Below are 17,105 nucleotides of genomic sequence, written 5' to 3'. Positions count from 1 at the left end.
ATGATCTAGTTGGGGCTGGTCCTGCTTTGAGCAAGGGGTTGGACTAGATGATCTCCTGAGGTCCCTTCCAACCCTCATTTTATGATTCTATGCTCAGGCTCAGAGTGAGTTCAACTTGAGCTTTTCCGCACTCAGTTTCCAGGTCATGCTTGGGAAAGAAAGACGTGTGGTTTTGACACCTGAGGGCATGGGTAACTTTGCAATAGCTTACGATGTGGCTGCTTTAGCCCTGGCACACGACATTGTGTCATAGTACAGCCTAGGTAGCCTTGCACAAAGCCATAGTGTCCATATGGAAAACACTGACAGAGCCTGGCTTAGTGACATCCTGTCTTTAGTCCTCTTCACACTTTGGCCAAATGTGCACGTGCCTCATTAAGGGCTGCGCAAAGTGATGTTGCAGTTTTACAGCCTAGAATCAAATAAAACTGTGATTCTCCCCCCTTCCTCTTCTTATACCTCACAATGTGCAGGTTCTACAAAAGCAAGGGGATTGCCTCTTGTCTTTTTATTCTCCACCCTGAAGCTCTACCCCTTTTTCATATTGCTTTATGAGAATATAAGGGGAATTGATCTTTTCTTCTTTGGCTAATACCTCCTGGAACAAGGCAATATTAACACAATACAATACAGTGAGCTCTTGGCCTGTAGAGGGCCCAGTGGGTAAAATGGGAAAAGCATAGCCTTAGTATTCAGCATCCACCTCTCTTCATAATCTTTAAACTTTCATTCACTTTGAAATCTTTTTCCTCCTCAAAGAAACACTGAAGGAAAACCAGGCATACATCTGATCACAACCTGCCCTCCCCCGCGCACTTTTTTTTTTTTTTTTTGCAACAACTGAAATCAACAGGCAAGGCGCCTACTTAAATTGCAGCAGACATCCATGGCCCAGCAGTGCCTTAAATCTTGCTCTTTTTGCCGTGCACCCCCTCCCCATCCCACTGTTGAATGGCCAAGAGGCAAAAACCATGGCATTAATTGCCCCTTGGCCACTCAGCAGGAGAGGGTAGGGAGGGGTGTGGCACAGCAAAGAGAGATTAAAGGCACCACCATACTGTAAACTTCTGTTGCAATTTAGGTAGGTCCCTCCAATAGGACCAGAATATTTCTCCAGTATGGGTGCAAATTAAATTACTGGTAGGTGCAGCTTAGTTTTCATAGAGGGGTTAGTCCCTCTTGTTTTGCAGAATAAAAATAAGACTAATTTGTGAACCTTGCATCAAAACTGTGCCAGGCCTTCTGACTAAGAATATGTCAGCTGCTCAAGCAAAAGATTCATTCAAAGCCTTTTCCAAAAAATCTACACATGAAGGTCCTGTTCGGAATCAACTATTTTCATATAAATTAAGTAACTTAAATATATAGACAGTTGACTATTCACTACAATTGAAGTCACTTCCTAACAGTATGAACATACCCCACAATACTTCCTGGTTTTTAACTGCAATGACTTACCAGGTTTAGGTATTAACCCCAATGTGCTCTCCAGCTGGTTTGAAGAAGACTCAACTAAACACCATTGTTTAGTGTCCACCAGCTGCCATGCATCCATTTGACTGCTATATATTCTATAGATTGCTGCAGCAACATTAATTCAGTCCTCCTTGGTTGATGCATTGCTGTAATTTTTTCATGACTTGTAGGTGCAACCTAATAAAATGCCTTGACTGAACTGGCCAGAAGAAAACTCAAAGGGTTCAAGGAGGGTTTGTAACATTCGACCACGATATTGATGCACTACGGAGGGAAGCCTGGAATATGGAGGCTGACCAGTAATCAGAATTACATATACTAGAGAAGATACTCAAATCAAGACCACTTGGGAGAAAGAAGTTTAGTTGTGTGTCAGGGAACAGCCAATTATCTCCCTATTTATCAGTAGAGGTATTTAGTGTCTTCCAGCATAGGACATCCCAAAAAAGTGTGTTGCTCATCAGGGCAGGACTATATTTGATAAATTTGATCTGATATTCAAAATGGACAAGGGTGGCTGTTTTACCAAAGACCTCTTTTAATGAACCGAAGTGAGGCAGATGGCTACCATTATGGAAATCTGAGTCTTGCGACTCAGAAAAGGAAGTAGACTTTGAGGTGTTAGTAAATTCAAAAAGTAAAACATCTTCACACTTTAAGAGGGAACACCTGGATTGCTGCATCTGGCACCATCACTGGAAAGGAAGCAAGAACTACACACTTTTTTTTAAACTCCCCTTTAATCACCCACCATAAAGCCATTATTTCTGATTTGGTAACTGGTTCATATTTATAAAAATCATTCCATCTAATATGGACTGTATGCATGAGGGCAGAACTTCATGGGCAGTTAATCCAACTCCTTCTTGCACTTATAAACTGTATAAAAAAAATTTGCTTCACAGGCAAAGACTCAGTGCGATTTCCTTAAAAGCTGAAGGCAAATCTATGTTCTTGACAGTCCACGATTATCCAAGTCCTTTACCTGCAAAACAATAAATTATTTACGCTTTCTTCAGAATTTCTCAGAATTAACAAAGAGAAATACTTTTTGAAAGAGTTTCCCTAGACATTCCCTGATCATAATTTTTTTTTTAATTCTGTCTTAAACAGTTAATATTCAAAGCCAAGTTCTTTAATTCTTGTGTACTAGTGCTTTGCAGTCACAAGCTATACAAAAGGGCTAAGTCATTCCACTTGTTTTCCTGTCTTTTCAGAGGTGTCATAAATTACCGCAGTGATGGAGAGCTCAGATGAGAAAGAAGAGATCATTTCACTCATCTTATGATATACTTCAGATGTGTTCCACTGGTTTGAACTGGGCAGAACTAATTGCATGAAAGACATATTTCAACTTTTCTAAAAGTGTTGTGATGAACATTTTATTATATTTAACTATACATAATTCTCTGCAGACTGTGGAACAGAAGCACTTTGTGTTTTTGTAGCTTTCACATACTGAGAGGGGAAGCAGGTGTACTTGGTAACAAAGACATCAGTGGCAACTCCATTTCACAGAAAGAAATGGATGCACTGTGTGAACAACTTGTCCTGGATCATGCAGCAAATCTATCAGTCGGGAAAAGACTAGATTTCTTGTCTCCTCCTCTGTGTTCTCCCCACTGCATTATATGCTAAGGCAGCATGGGCCCAAAGGGCAAAACACTATTTGCTATTCCAGAAAAGGTATAATGTGATGAGACACAAAACTAGTCAAATCTGTATAGCAGAGTCAAAGCTAATTCCACTGTCTGCATTTATTTGCTTCTTTTGGTATAGTTGAGGTGGCAGAAATTTGAATTTTGATTCAACCTATGCAGCTTCAACCTTCACAGCCATCTGGTGAGCTGCAAAACTTGCCCTCCAAAAGCTGTCTGTGCAAGCAACAAATAATGAAGCCTGGTCAAAACAATGCATTTCTTATACAATGATCCAAAGAGACAGGTACAGAAACAAGGCGCTGCCTAAAATAGTACTAGCCGAAACTTCAAACTAGATTCCTTTCTATGTCAAGTTAATGCAATGTCTGTGACAGCCTTGATTGATATCCTAAATTCATTTCTAAAGCTCAACTCCACACTTTACTTAGAAGAAAAAAAAAGATCTCAGTGAAGGATCTTTGAGATGGAGGTATCCCAGGATATTAGGAATACCCTGACTGTTCTCTCTTAAGAAGCAGATGGTAGCCCCTATTGTTTACTTACTTTGTATATTCGGACTAGCCAGTGCTCTGTAGTATAGGCCTCTTCCAGGACATCAAGCTCAAAGTCTTTGTTTCCAATCTCGGCATTTCTCACTCTATCATAACCTGGTGGGCGTTCTAGAAAGAATGCAAAAGTGATCAGAGACTTCAGAGGCCCTATTTCCACAGAAGTAACATAGACCCCTCCAACCCAACTGAAGGTACTTTCCAAAGGACTCAAAACCCAAGAGAGACCGAATGATTTTGGAATATGAACTGCCCAATCTCCCTCCTCCTTCCCCAGGTGACTGCACTCCAAAAAGAGTAGCATGCCCACTGTCTGTACTCCTTATTTTAAATAAATAAATCAGGATTTTGTTTATTAGTAAATAGCAGGCCTTGTGAAGTATTGGGGGGGAGGGGGGGGGAGGAGAGCAGAGCATTAAGGTAAGTGAGAAATGCTATTGTTTCATGTTGTTTGTGGAGAGAGTGTCCAACTGCATCTTAAACTTTGTGGTGTTAGGTATCAACATGTTTTCGTGGGAGACAGCCATACAATAAGTTTCAGCACAGGGCAGCCAAAATGGCTAAAGCCTTCCAGTAAAGTAAGGAGCCTGCCAGTGATTCACATTTCAGCACAAATTTGAGAGAGAATTTCACACTGCTGAAAGATGCTGGAATGAAGCCCCCTTTCCTTATCCCCAGAGGGCAGGTCAGCATCATCTCCACTTTAAAGACTGCGGTGAAGGAGGAAGAAGGGAAAAGCAACTTGCCCAAAGCCATACTGCAAGTCAGTGTCACAGCTGCGAGCACACAATGTCACAAAACACCTTAAATGAACCTTAAATGTCAGGATATTTGTGTTCTCTGCTTTAGTCTCAAGACAAATTCCTGGTGCTCTTTTTGCAATACCAACATAAAGACCACTGCTACTTACTGGCTTCAGTGTAGACCTGCCCAAAGCGGTAGTAGCACATCTTATACATAAGGCAGTTGAGCAGCACAGGGGAACCCTCCCTATCGACACGGAACTCTCCGGTCGGTGTGTAGTAATCATGTTCCTTTATGTGCTTCCCAGTGTCTGTGCTCCCACCAATTCGCACCATCCACAGGAACTTGTTGATATCTAAAGGAGCAAGGAGACAGTGTGAGGTGTAAAACATTTACTCTCATTTCCAACAACCAGTTAAAACACCTAAGCGTGGCATTCAAGAGGAACACTGTCCAGACTACAGGCCTCTGCCTGACAGGGGACAACATCTGGCAAAAAATTAACACAGGTGCATGTCTCAAATCTCACATGCCGTTGATTCATTAACAATGCACCATCTACATGCAGTTTCAGCTGGGAGTGAGGCTCTAACAGATCTGGGTGTGGGAACAAGTTGCTACAAATGGTTCAGTCTCCTAGAACTGTAAAATGTCCTCAGTGAGCAAAGTAGCAGCACTTATATGGCAATGTCTCCTTAAGTGTTGTATTAGTTATTAAACACATTGAACTCCACCACCCCAGAGGAGGCAGGGAATCCTTATTCTACAGATAAGGGAACAGAAACACAGTCTAAGGATTATTGTCCAGGAATACAAGGAGTGACAGGCAACACAGAAACTAGTACTGAGTGGGTGCATCTACATGAGATGCTTTATTGTGCAGTAAACGTACGCATCTACACATACACACACTTACTGCGCAATAAATGGGTCTAATCAGAAGTAAATCTGCTACCTGCAAATGCAAGTAGCAAAATTTACTTGCAATTAGTTACTGCACAGTAGTGCTTGTGTAGCAAGGCCTCGGCTGGGTGGGGATTCCCCACCCAGCCAAGGGCTCACTGCTAGCTGCCCCACCAGCGGATCAGGACAAGGTCTGGGACCTGCCCCACCCCTGCAGCTCTTTCTAAATCCTGAGTTCCCAACAGGGGAACTCGGCCCAGGAGCCCCCTACTACCGGGGCAGGGGGACATTGTCCCTGCCCTGGCAGTAGCCCTCCCTGAGGATGTCCCAGCCCTGGCCAGGAGGCAGCTGTCTCCTGGCCCAGGGCTTCCCACCAGCTCTTGGGCTACAAACTATGGGAGGGAGTCTAGAGCTCCCCCTGGTGGAGACAGGGGTCCACTGCAGGGCCCCAGGAAGCAGGAGTAGTTTATTGCCATTAGCAGCAAATCTGCTCCGGTTTCCCTGCACATATAGACACCTGCCTGGGAGCATTTACTTGCAAGTAGCTTACTTGCGAGTAAACAGCGCCCAGATCTAATGGATGTGTAGACACACCCAGTGTTGCCTGGCATCTGGCCTCATGCTTCATCTGCTACCCAAACTAAGCAACCACCTTTTGAGCATCTGCTCCACATCCATTACCCTGAAGACTGTTGGGTAATAGCCACCTCTGCAATAAATATTACAAAAACTTTAAGTTCTTCTCCTGAGGGTATTTCTAATAAAGATGCAGGTTTGCTCTCGCTCCTAGCAGAGAAAGAATTGGTTTTGTTTCTAACAGCCATGCCAAAGACACAAGAGAAAGTGTTCGTGTCAATTGGCCATATTCTCTAGACATCCTTTCATTATTCAGCACTGCACAAACACTCCCCAACACATCAGCCTGGCCTGATCACATAACCTGGTCATCCCCACAGTGACTCTCCATTCCACAAGCCGAACAGAACTTGTAACCTGGCTGTCCATTCTACTTTGTGTATTGGGATTCATTGACTTTATAACTGATTCTTCTAATATAAATTCTCCTTTTTAGAAAGGAACTTGGGGCTGGCCATCCTGTGCTACTTAGACAGAATATATTCAGCAACTGCAGTAACTCCAGCCAGCTCTACCATCGTCACAGTGTAGCAGTGGAATGCATAACCTACTACTATCCATATCCGTAAGAAGAAAACAGGACTACCACTGCACAGGAACATGGATGATTCATCTAAGAAGCTACTGGGGTAGTGGGATGAGTTAGCAAGCAGGAATCTAACTGTAGGAGTAGGAAAAAAAAGTATTTTGGATGATGTCCTTACCATCTGAGGAATATCCAGTGAGGCCTCCAAATATTACCAACACATAACTGACATCCAGCTCCCTCATGATCTCATAGGCTTTCTCTTCAGTGGATGCCATTGCCTTAACGAAATACAAAGTCAGTCAAGTGATAGCCATTAAACCCAGAGTTGCCCTGTTGTGCTGGTATATGGACCGCAACTTGAAACCATCCTAGTCCTTAATAAGAACAAACTGCTTGAATGAGACCCTCCTTTTATTTCCAGGACTCAGGAAGAATGCATCTTCCTCCACATAAGTTTTTCTGGAACACTGGAGGAAAAGTTCTGGGACCAAGAAATAGTTGCACCTACCTGCCCAACTCGGGAGATATGCGTATTATTCCAAGTGTTGTTGTCTACCAGAATTGTTCTGTTGGCCATAGCTGTTATCTGATACCCATAATCCCACCAAGACATGACCTTTGCATCCTGCATTCAAATACAAAAAGGTCAATTAGTACAGTCTGTTTTCAACCAACGCTGTGAAAGAAGTTTTGTCCCATTCCTCATTACAACACATTTAGTAGGCAGGTCTTATAAGATGCCCTAAATCTGTTGAGTCCAGCAGATCACAGAAGCACACCTTTTTTTTGCAATGCTATAATGTTCACTAAAGTTGACCCAGTTTGTTCTAAGACGAAAGTTGGACAGGTAGTCTTTTCTGCCAGCAAACCAAAGCCAAGACAGAAAAAGAGGTAGCTGCCAAATAGCTGCGTTCTGCAGCAAACTGACCAACTTCTATGTATGGGACTGCATGGCATTTTCTTCCAGGCCTCACTTCCTTTCCATAGTTTACAAAGAAGGGTGAAAATGCAACTGGAAGCTGCCTTGCCAGGCCTGTTTATAATGAAGAAAAGGTTCAGAAATGCACTAACTGCTGATATTCCTTTGGGCTCAAAGTCTGAGGCCCAAGAGCCATCCACACACAGCTGAGTTGACATCATCAGGGTATAGCACTCTAATCTACAGACTGAACCAAGATCTATTACAAACATATTTGGCTGGGAACTCAGGCTATAACATAATTCTGGTTATACTACAGTTTATTTTAAGCTACGCAGGCAACATCAAAGTCAGTTATAATACAGCCCTCCAACACTTCACTTTCCTGTGCACTCAGGTTGAACATAATGAGCTCCTGAATTAGTCACTCAGCAAACTGCCAACATGTTGTTTTCAAAAGTCTGAGAGCATTCAAACTGTATCTCCAGAGACCAGGAATGCAGGTCACTTCTGATCTGGTGTTCTGTGCAATAAAGCTACCAAGAACTGTGCTAGATAGCTTAAATTTAAAACAGTACTTTTTATTGGGACCGAACACTTCATGCTCACAAGACACATCTCAACCATGCAGGCTAGTCAATAAACTCTATATGCTGGGAGGAGTTCAAAGCTATTCAGTGGTAAAGTTAGGTAATCCAATAAATGACCTACATCTTCCTAACCTCTTTTGCAAAGCTGTTTGCCCCACAGAAGTCAAGGCCAGCAACCCCATGTGCCCAGTGGTCACAAACTCCTTTGTGGCAGAGTCTATGTGCAATGAATAGTTCAGTAAAGAATCTCCATTTCCCAAGTGATTCTAAACAATAGGGAGAAGTAAGTCTTTCTTTAAGCAGTGAAGGAAAAACTCTTAAGGCCCAAAAGCTTCTTCTAAGGAGCTGATTTTGAAAACATAGTGGGAATCTAACAGTGTTCAGCCTGTGTCACACAATTATAACTTTCAGATAAGGCATCACACCAACACCTGAGTACTGACTCCAGGGACCTGTGAGACAGGACCTGAGTGCAACTCCATCCTTCATTCACAGAGTAATAACTCAGTCTGGTATAAAAGATACTGTATGTCACAGACCTTTACAGATATTTACTTAACAATTACTCCTTTGCAGTCTCCTGAAAGAGAGTTTTGCAGATTACTTAGTTTTATAGACTAAGCAATTAAGGCACAGATTAGATGAATGACTTTCTCAAGGGGAGATGGAACCCAAAATTCCTGACTCCAAGTTACGAGCTCCAACCACTGGAGTATGCTTGGGCATCCTGGACAAACAGCACTAGGGAGGATTAAAAAACATGGCTCATTTGGAATAGGTTCAATTCTGTACATATTTCTGATTCAAAACACTTAGAGTTGAGACCATCCTATCCCCAAATCAGAGTGGGCATGCCCAAAGCCTTCAGGCCTTTTTGAAAGTAAGTCTAATGTAGCCTAGTAATCTGGCATTTTAGACCTAATGTCTGATACCATTCCTTAACAAAAGATATAGCAGTAGCCCTGTCCGTCCTTAGGATTTAAGGCTTCCATATTCACCTAAAACTGATTCCAGAGAAGTTATTTCATTTATGCAAACCAGTGATTCTCAACCAGGGTGCCTGGGATACCTTGAGATCCTTTCAGGGTTATTGAGGGGTGCCACACAGCATTAGCACTATTAGGTTTGCAAACATGATTCACAACATAAACCCAGAGATTTCAAATAGGAATGCACAGTGTTAAAAACATCCTGACTTGTCATGGCCCAAGTTCTTTGCAACGGAAGAACTGCTCTATTATTTTTCTGTAGTCCAAAAATGAGTGAAAAGTAAAAGCAAATCTAATGAGAGGTGCCTTGAACTTAAAAAGTTTGAGAACCATTGATGTAAGCAGAAACCCTACTAAAGTTTACCTCTGGTGTATTGTGGCGCAACCAATAATAAGCCTCTCTGAAGTCATCAAAGATGATCCTGCTACCATCCCCACCGCGAGCGGACAGCACTATAGAAGGGGAGGAATAGGCCTCACTGGTCACCCAGGTTGAATGGAAAGTGTAGGTGATCAAGAAGAAAGCCATGACGAGGATCATGCCACTGGCAACCTACGGAAGCAGAAAGCAATCAAAAAATGTTTCAGAAATGGTATTCTGAAAGATATCAACCTCCCTTTATAAGAAGCCCTTTTCAACCCAAATGCAGGGCTCACAAATACTGACAGACCTATGCTCGGAAAACAAGAATTTTTTCCCCTTTCTCTGTTATTTCATAGATCTAGAGGACCTCCTTACATTACTAGGAGTCTCCTACCCCCAGACCCTTGAAGTAATGCTTGCCCCTTGGAAGTTTGGGTCTGGCCTCTGTTTTAAACCTGGGTCTTAACCATGCATGGGAACTTACTTCATTTTTAATGGGGTAAGTAGAGTCTTGTTGTTTTTTGGTTTTTTTGTCTGGTCGGCTGATATCCAGGTTCTTCATGTAAGTGGACAGCACCTGAGAAACTCCAATGCCAGACAGAATGCACATAACTGGGGCCAGCACCAACATGAGACGCACCTGTTGAAGACAGCAGGCATTTAATACCTGATCACACATAAGGAACTACTAGCAGAGTGCAGTGTAAACAAAGAAATGAAAGACTGCTAAAGAATGTAACATCCCACTGATGCAGTGATTCTTTAGACAAGCAACTATTCTGAACTCAACAATAGCCTCTTGAGCATGAGGCATTAAGACAGTTTCCCCAGTGGGCAAGAACTGACCACCCTGCTGACCCCTTTGTTAACTGCCATGAAATCCCCGAACTTCACGAAAGTCCCTGCCAGACACAGAAAAATATTCTGATTCGACATCAGTTCTGGACCCTTCAGTAAAGCTGCACTATAGCTAAGAATGAGTGGTTTCATTTACAAGATTCAGTTCCCACCTGGAGTACAATATGGTACAACAGAATTGTGAACTACTTGCTAACAAGAAGCTACTGTTTGAATAGGTGAGTCCTTTGCAGTTAGCTTATACTGACTACATAGGTAGCACAGCCAAGCTGTATAACCCAGGAGCAAGACTGGAAACAGCATTCATTAGTCTCTCCCAAAATCTGTCCATCCCCAGCAGTAATGACAACAAAGATGAATGACAGTCCAGCCTATTAGAAATCTTGCAAAGCTGCTTTTCTTAACAAAGCTTCACAACATATAGATGGATACATAAAGGTGGTTGAAAATGCAGGAAATACTGAGTGTTTCAGTCAACTCATATGTATAAGATTATGCCCACTGGATGCTGGGAGAGTTCAGAACACAGAAGGTTATGACCCCCAGTGAGCAAGTAACAGAGCTGGAAATAGCTCTCCTAGTGCTCTGTGTTACCCATTTCCTCTTTCTACCCGTTTTTCCCAAGCCCAAGTAGTTCTAGTCCCATGACAGCAGATTTTCACTCCTCGGCAGGCAGCAGCTCTCACCATCACAGCAGAAAAGTACATGCTGGTCACACCATACATTATGATAAAAATACGGGCATCTGACAGATTACTGAAACAGTAGTAGAGGCCAACTGTAAAAGACAGAGACACAGGTCAACTCCCAGACTGGAAAGACATTACATTAAACAAACTGAAGGTCAAAGCAGAACATTACAAATGGTCTATTTTAGAATAATACATCTTTTGTATCACAATAAAATTGGTTCAATGCATTAGTGCAGACGAAACAAGCGCCAGGAAAGGGGCAATGGCGGTCAAGTCCTGCAAGGAGTTGTAAACTTATAATGCATTAGTCTGTCAGCACAACACAGATTGAAAAAATGCTGGACTTAAAAGCCATATGACAAAAAAAATACAGGTATAGGTCATTGGCTATACAGGCATCCCGCATCTTACACACATTTAACTTGCGTGAATTCAACTATATGCAGGTGGGGAGGGGGGCGGGGCTTGAGTCTGCACCTGGCACTGCTGCTTACCTGGGGGCCTGGCCACCGCCACGTTGCCAGCAGTGACTGCCTCTGCCTCCAAAACCTCCTGTTGCCACCATGGAGCCGTGCCCGGAGCTGTGTGGCCGGCCACCGGGTGTGGTGGTTGCCAGGCGGCACACAACCATCCCCACCACTACCCCACACTGCGCCGCTGCCGCTGGCCGCACAGCTCTAAGCGCGGCTCCCCGACCGCCGGGTTTGCACAGCTCCGTGGCGGTGGTGGGTGGTTTTGGAGGCAGAGGCAGTCACCGCTGGCACGGTAATACGCGATTTCACTATACGCGATTTTCGCCTTTACGCACTGCCTTTAGAACGTACCCCCCGCGTAAGATGTGGGATGCCTGTACTAGCATTCAAATAAGTGGGGCGTTTCACTGGCCCAGTAATGAATACTTTAATTGATTTATTGGGCTCCTGTGTAAGGCGCATACTAGACTACAGAATTCTGCATAGTATGCAAGCTTTCTGTAATGTTGGGGTATAATTCAAGGTATTAGCACCAATTAACCTCAAGTGTGCCAATCTAAGTACTGAGAGCAAATGCCTCTGGGGGAACCTTATCTATCAGAGCACCTCATGGGAAGACCATCCAGTGCCACAGGTGGTGGTATCTGGCACTTTCCCTCCCTACTGCTTTCCATCCATAGCTCTCAAAACACTTCACCAGGTATGCAAATGTTATCAGAGTGGGGGAAATGATTTACTCAGAATCTCAGAGCAAAGCAGTGTCAGCACTGAGTCCCGATTCTCATGCCATGTCTTATCCACTCATAATAGTTCAGATAAAATGCCATACATTAAAACTGTAATGAGAAGTGAACAGCAAGGCTTAAAAGGAATATAATGTGTTCCCTGTGGGTGACCATGCCAAGCAGGTGGGCACTGCTAGAACTTTCAAAGGACTCTATAAAGAGTAGCCCTACCAGGTGTAGAATACAATGCAATTTCCTACTGACCTGATAGAGTACAAGAATATTGGCTTTTAGTATAATGGTACCCTTTTCTGGCTTCTGCCCAGTGGGAAGGACAGGGGACTTTCATTAGGATTTTGTACAGCAATATTTAAATGTTTATAGACTGAACAGATTTACCTGCAAGTAGTTCGTCTGAGCATAAATGAATGTACCAAACTCACCTGGAAACATGAAAACAAGTAGCTGTAAATCAAAATAATAGGAGGACCATGTGGTGGGCTGGTGCTCAGAAACTGAAGCAATGATGGGAATGTTATTCTTGGCATAGGAAGGATCCAACAGGGAGTAGAAACGACCAGTCCAAGGAGATATTTTCCCTGATAAGAGAGACAGAAATTCACATTTCCAGTATAAACCGATCTGTGACTCCAACAAGTGCTCCTACAGAAGAAGTGTACGTAGGAACTAAAATTTTATTTCACGAATGCAAATTCATCTGCTCTATCTATGTACAGCACTATCAATATAGTAAATTCATAACGGTTAGCTTTTAAAATTGCTTTAAAAGTGCAGTTCTCAACCCTCAAAAGGAACAGCAAGCAGAGTTCTTTATACCATTTTTATGGTTTTACTTTGATTGTTCATCAAAAATATTCAGTTGCCAGTGGAAGAGATGATTATTTAAGTGCTGTTCTCAAAGCAGACATACATTCTCCATGCAGGTTTGCAAAATATAAAAAATGCAATTTTTCTTTTGTTCATTCAAAGCTGAATTATATTTGATCATATGGTTGCTCTCCAAAACAAAGGCAAAGAAAGCAAACTGGAAATTAGATGTGATTTATAATCATCAAGAATGCAGCTTTTAACACAGATCTCAATATACCTGTCAACATCAGCACAGCTCCTATTGTAAGAAGAACAAATCCAACCAGGGAGATCACACTCCTGAAGAGAATTTCAAACTGCTGAGGGTTCAACTTGCTGCGCAGGTAGTCCACAAAGGCATGGATCTGACACAAGCCAAAGACCCCAAGAGCAGCCATGTGCTCAGATGACAGAACAGGCTGAAAGAAGAGAAGGTGGAATCAGATATGGAGGGCAGCAGCCACTCTGTGTCAGAGTCACTGTGTATTTCAATTTATCCTCCAGCAGCACACTCATGGGAATCCCAGGTGCCTTCCCCTTGGCACAGAAGACACAACACATAGGTGGGATGAGTCACTTTCTTGCAAAAATTAATTGAACATTAAGGCTCTTAGGAATCCCCAGCATCAATTAAATTCAGGAGCCACAGTGGAAGCTCTTATCATTGGGAATCCTGGTTTTCTCTGTTTAAAAAAATCCAAAATTCTCTGATTAAAACCCCAAATTCCGTGTTTTTCCATGATTAACACAAAATGCCACTACATATACAAGAATCAGTTGAACACAATGATTTATTGATATACTTACAATTTGGAAGCCTACCGGTGCTTCAAACATTATAATAAAATAAATTCTCATTACCTGTATTTTGGCATTTGATTTAGTTTTATCACGAAAAATGAGAGCTCCCCCTGCTCCATTTGCTCTCCAGGATGCAGGTCCAGCTGTGGCTATCCCTCTGCTGCTTTGTGGCTCTGAACAGCCCTGATATGCTGGTGCCCCTCACTCCTGACCCACAGCCTCCTAGCCCCCACAGCCTTCCCAGTGCCCCTCATTCCCAAGCTACAGGCCCCCTAGCCCTGCTGGTGCTCTTAACTCCCAACCCACAGTCCCCTGGCCCTGCAAGTACCCCTCACTCCCAACCCACAGCTCCCCCATTCCCCCAGCTCTGCTGCTGCCCCCCACTCCTGACCCGCTACCACTTGCCCCCAGCCCTCCACGTGTGTATGAGGCAGGGCATGGGAGTGTGTGTGGGGGGGGGTGCCTGACCATAAGTGATGCATTGAGGGAGATCATGGGACGGCAGAGGCTCATGCCCCCCCTAGATTTGTGTGCCCACAGTGGGGTGCAGGACTGCAGCCTAGCTGAACCAGCACAGGCAGGAGCTGTCTCTATGGTCCAGTGGACCGGACCCACCGTGGTACAATGGAATAGGGCAGCGAGACTTTTCCACCATCGCCAGGACCTCTGCACAAGCCACACCGCCAGCAGCATAAGGAGTAATGGACCGGGGAAGGGGGAAGGCAGTTGCACTGCCCTCACCTCTTCCTGCCGCCAGCCACTCACATGTTGGGCTGTGGCTCTACCCTGCCAACATGGCCCGGCTGCTGATGCCACCACTGCTACCCTCAGGCTGCTTGCCCCACCCCACCTCCCCGCCAAGGCAGAACCACAGCCTAAGTGGAGTGGCAGTGCTGGTGGCCAAGCCATGGTGGTGGGAGGAGGCAAGAGCAGCACACCCCTATCCCCTCCCCCCCAGTCCATTATTCCTCAGGCTGCTGGCAGTGTGGCTGGCGTGTGTGTCCCAGCAGCGACGAGTCTCACTGTCCTGCCCGCTGGGCCATGAAGGCAGCTCCTGTCCATGCCAGTCTAGATAGACCACAGCACCTCATGCCCACTGTGGGTGCACAAATCTGGTGGGGCATGTTCCCCTCTAAGGGCCCCCACCTGGACGCATCACCTACGTCATCCCCTTGCATAGACTTACCTGCAGGGAGATGCTCTCCACCACACTGCCTGGCTGCCACATGCATGTGTGCAGGTGCACATGCACATGACAGCCCCTGCCTGTGGTTGTCCTCCTCCCATTCCCCCCAGCCTCAAACAGCCCCTTGCAGGCTGAAACTCTGCTAACCTTTAAAGGAGAAAATCCATGTTTTTTCACAGCAAACAGAAAACCCAGATCTCTGCTCATCATTCTAATTCCTTTTCCAATTATAACTTGTTTTGAAGAGGTGGTTGATTTCAAAGTAATTTAGGCACCTGAATACATTTAAAAATCTTTAAAAATCCTTAAAAAAACTGGATGTAAGTGACACGCTTAAGATCACAAAGTGAATGAACGTAACAGAAATACAACTAGAAAACAACTCTCCCTGGACCAAGCTGTCTGCCTTCACTTATTTGGCGTTGTCTTCTTAATACAAAACAATCCAGAAAAAAATAAGAGATCCAGACCACATACGTAATAGTGGATTTTTACGTGATTTAAAAAGCTTTACAAAGTTTCATCATCCCCGTTACAAATAAGACACAAACAGAGGAACAGAGAAGCAAAGCATCTCCACTAAATTCACAAGCAAATTAGTGGCAGAGCTCATAAAAAGTCAGTCAACCGTAGTTCTCCTGCTCTAACCACTAAGTCATGATCTTTCCTACTGCTTCACTTGATTCTCTTACCTGGAAGCCAACAAAGGAGATTTGCATAGACAGGATGGTCCCTAGGCAATACACCGTACAGTAGGCGACATAGATCCTGTGGGAAAAGCGTCCTGTCAGCATCAGCACAAGGACATGTAGAGGGATCAGGTTGATCAGGAATACATAACCACCCCAGGAGGAAACCTGACCAAAAGGAGGAAAAGAACAGGTTTATCATCAGAACAAGATGAAGAGGAGCCAGTGTTTTAGAAACAAACCCCTCACTCTTCCGTGAAAGGAAAAACAGACCCAAGTACTCTACGGCAGAGGAGTTACTATCCCTCTTATAGAAACAGTGGTAAATGTGATGGAAGCAATAACTGAAGCATCCTGCCCCAATACAAATGCATAGGAAAAGTCCCATTTTAGGTAGAACTAATAAAGCGAAATTCAAAGCAAGTAAAAACTGCAGTTTCTTTCATAGACCGGGGCTGTGCCAAGCTCTTCCCAGTGGAGCAGGGTAAGTTTCTTAGAGTCTCAGAACAGCAGAAACTCCCTATGCCTGAAAAAGGGTGACTGTGCCTGAAAGCTTGGGCCCAAAAGCTTGCTAAGAACTTTTTTCCAACTACTTTCACCCACCTACAGTTCTCATTTTGATGCTAGTTCTCTTTGCTAGCTCAGCAGTAGCACTCTGAACATTCAGCAGACTTCTCTGCTGGCTTCAAACAATGGAAAGCTAAAGTCTTTCTTTGGCTTTAGGTACAGCTAGATAACCATTTCTTTCAGTAGGTCTGCAGCAAACATTACTGTTGTCTTTTTATTAGAGGTGCACTGATACATCAGTCCAATATCGGATTAACACTGATAAAAAGAAAATTGTCTGCATCAGAAATTGGCCTGATACGGTCAATAATTTGGCCAATAAATGGCCATGCATGGGCGCAGCCTCAGCGTAGCATGTAGGTGGCAAGGAGCACAGCTGGGCAGCTTGGAAAGCTGAGTGCACCTGGTAAGTCTGGTGTGGTAGAAAAGAAGGGGAGAGGAAGAAAGGAAGGGGTGTGGGGGAGCAGATCAAGACCCCCGCGGTGAAGGAGGAGTGGGGCTGAGACTGCCCATCCAGGGCAGGGCAGGCATGGGATGGAGCTGCAGCTTGTCTGAGGGGTGCAGGGAGCGAGGTGGTTCCCTCCACTACATGCCGCTCATCCGGGAGCCACTGGTCTGGAGGCTTGTCCGGCCTAGTCGATGACTTGCCCACTCGTCCAGTGGCTCTCACCGCTGCTCCCACTGCTCATCCGGTAGGGCACTGGGTGGGGACAGGGGAGACATGTGCCCCCAGATCTGCATTGGACCAGGGCTGCACCAAGCTCTTCCCAGTGCGGCAGGGCTGGGCTCGGTGCAGGTGGCAGCAACACTGGGACAAGGGGACTGGGAGGGGGCTGCAGCCACTGCAAAATTTTCCGTAGCCCCCCCCATTTCCCCCCCCCCACC

The 17,105-nt window shown here is 44.5% G+C and overlaps 1 protein-coding gene across 2 annotated transcripts in view; it reads right to left on the bottom strand.

Moving 5' to 3' along the window:
- Positions 1 to 2,197: 2,197 nt before the first annotated feature.
- The window catches only part of STT3A (STT3A, catalytic subunit of the oligosaccharyltransferase complex), a 25,614-nt gene continuing 10,706 nt past the window's right edge, over positions 2,198 to 17,105 (bottom strand). For both annotated transcript variants that reach the window (XM_025201283.1, XM_025201284.1), the window contains 11 exons: positions 15,657 to 15,821; positions 13,216 to 13,396; positions 12,551 to 12,706; positions 10,904 to 10,995; positions 9,844 to 9,999; positions 9,360 to 9,548; positions 7,006 to 7,122; positions 6,673 to 6,775; positions 4,596 to 4,784; positions 3,681 to 3,796; positions 2,198 to 2,461 (listed from right to left, as the gene is read on the bottom strand). In XM_025201283.1, coding sequence (XP_025057068.1) covers positions 2,423 to 2,461; positions 3,681 to 3,796; positions 4,596 to 4,784; positions 6,673 to 6,775; positions 7,006 to 7,122; positions 9,360 to 9,548; positions 9,844 to 9,999; positions 10,904 to 10,995; positions 12,551 to 12,706; positions 13,216 to 13,396; positions 15,657 to 15,821 — 1,503 coding nt within the window. In that variant the 3' untranslated portion in view covers positions 2,198 to 2,422. The remainder of the gene's footprint in view (positions 2,462 to 3,680; positions 3,797 to 4,595; positions 4,785 to 6,672; positions 6,776 to 7,005; positions 7,123 to 9,359; positions 9,549 to 9,843; positions 10,000 to 10,903; positions 10,996 to 12,550; positions 12,707 to 13,215; positions 13,397 to 15,656; positions 15,822 to 17,105) is intronic.

Source organism: Alligator sinensis, unplaced genomic scaffold (genome assembly GCF_000455745.1).
Source record: "Alligator sinensis unplaced genomic scaffold, ASM45574v1 scaffold760_1, whole genome shotgun sequence".
In the NCBI taxonomy this organism is placed as follows: domain Eukaryota; kingdom Metazoa; phylum Chordata; order Crocodylia; family Alligatoridae; genus Alligator; species Alligator sinensis.
The sequence above is the reverse complement of the archived record's forward strand: the minus strand, read 5'-3'. Positions and strand labels throughout refer to the sequence as shown.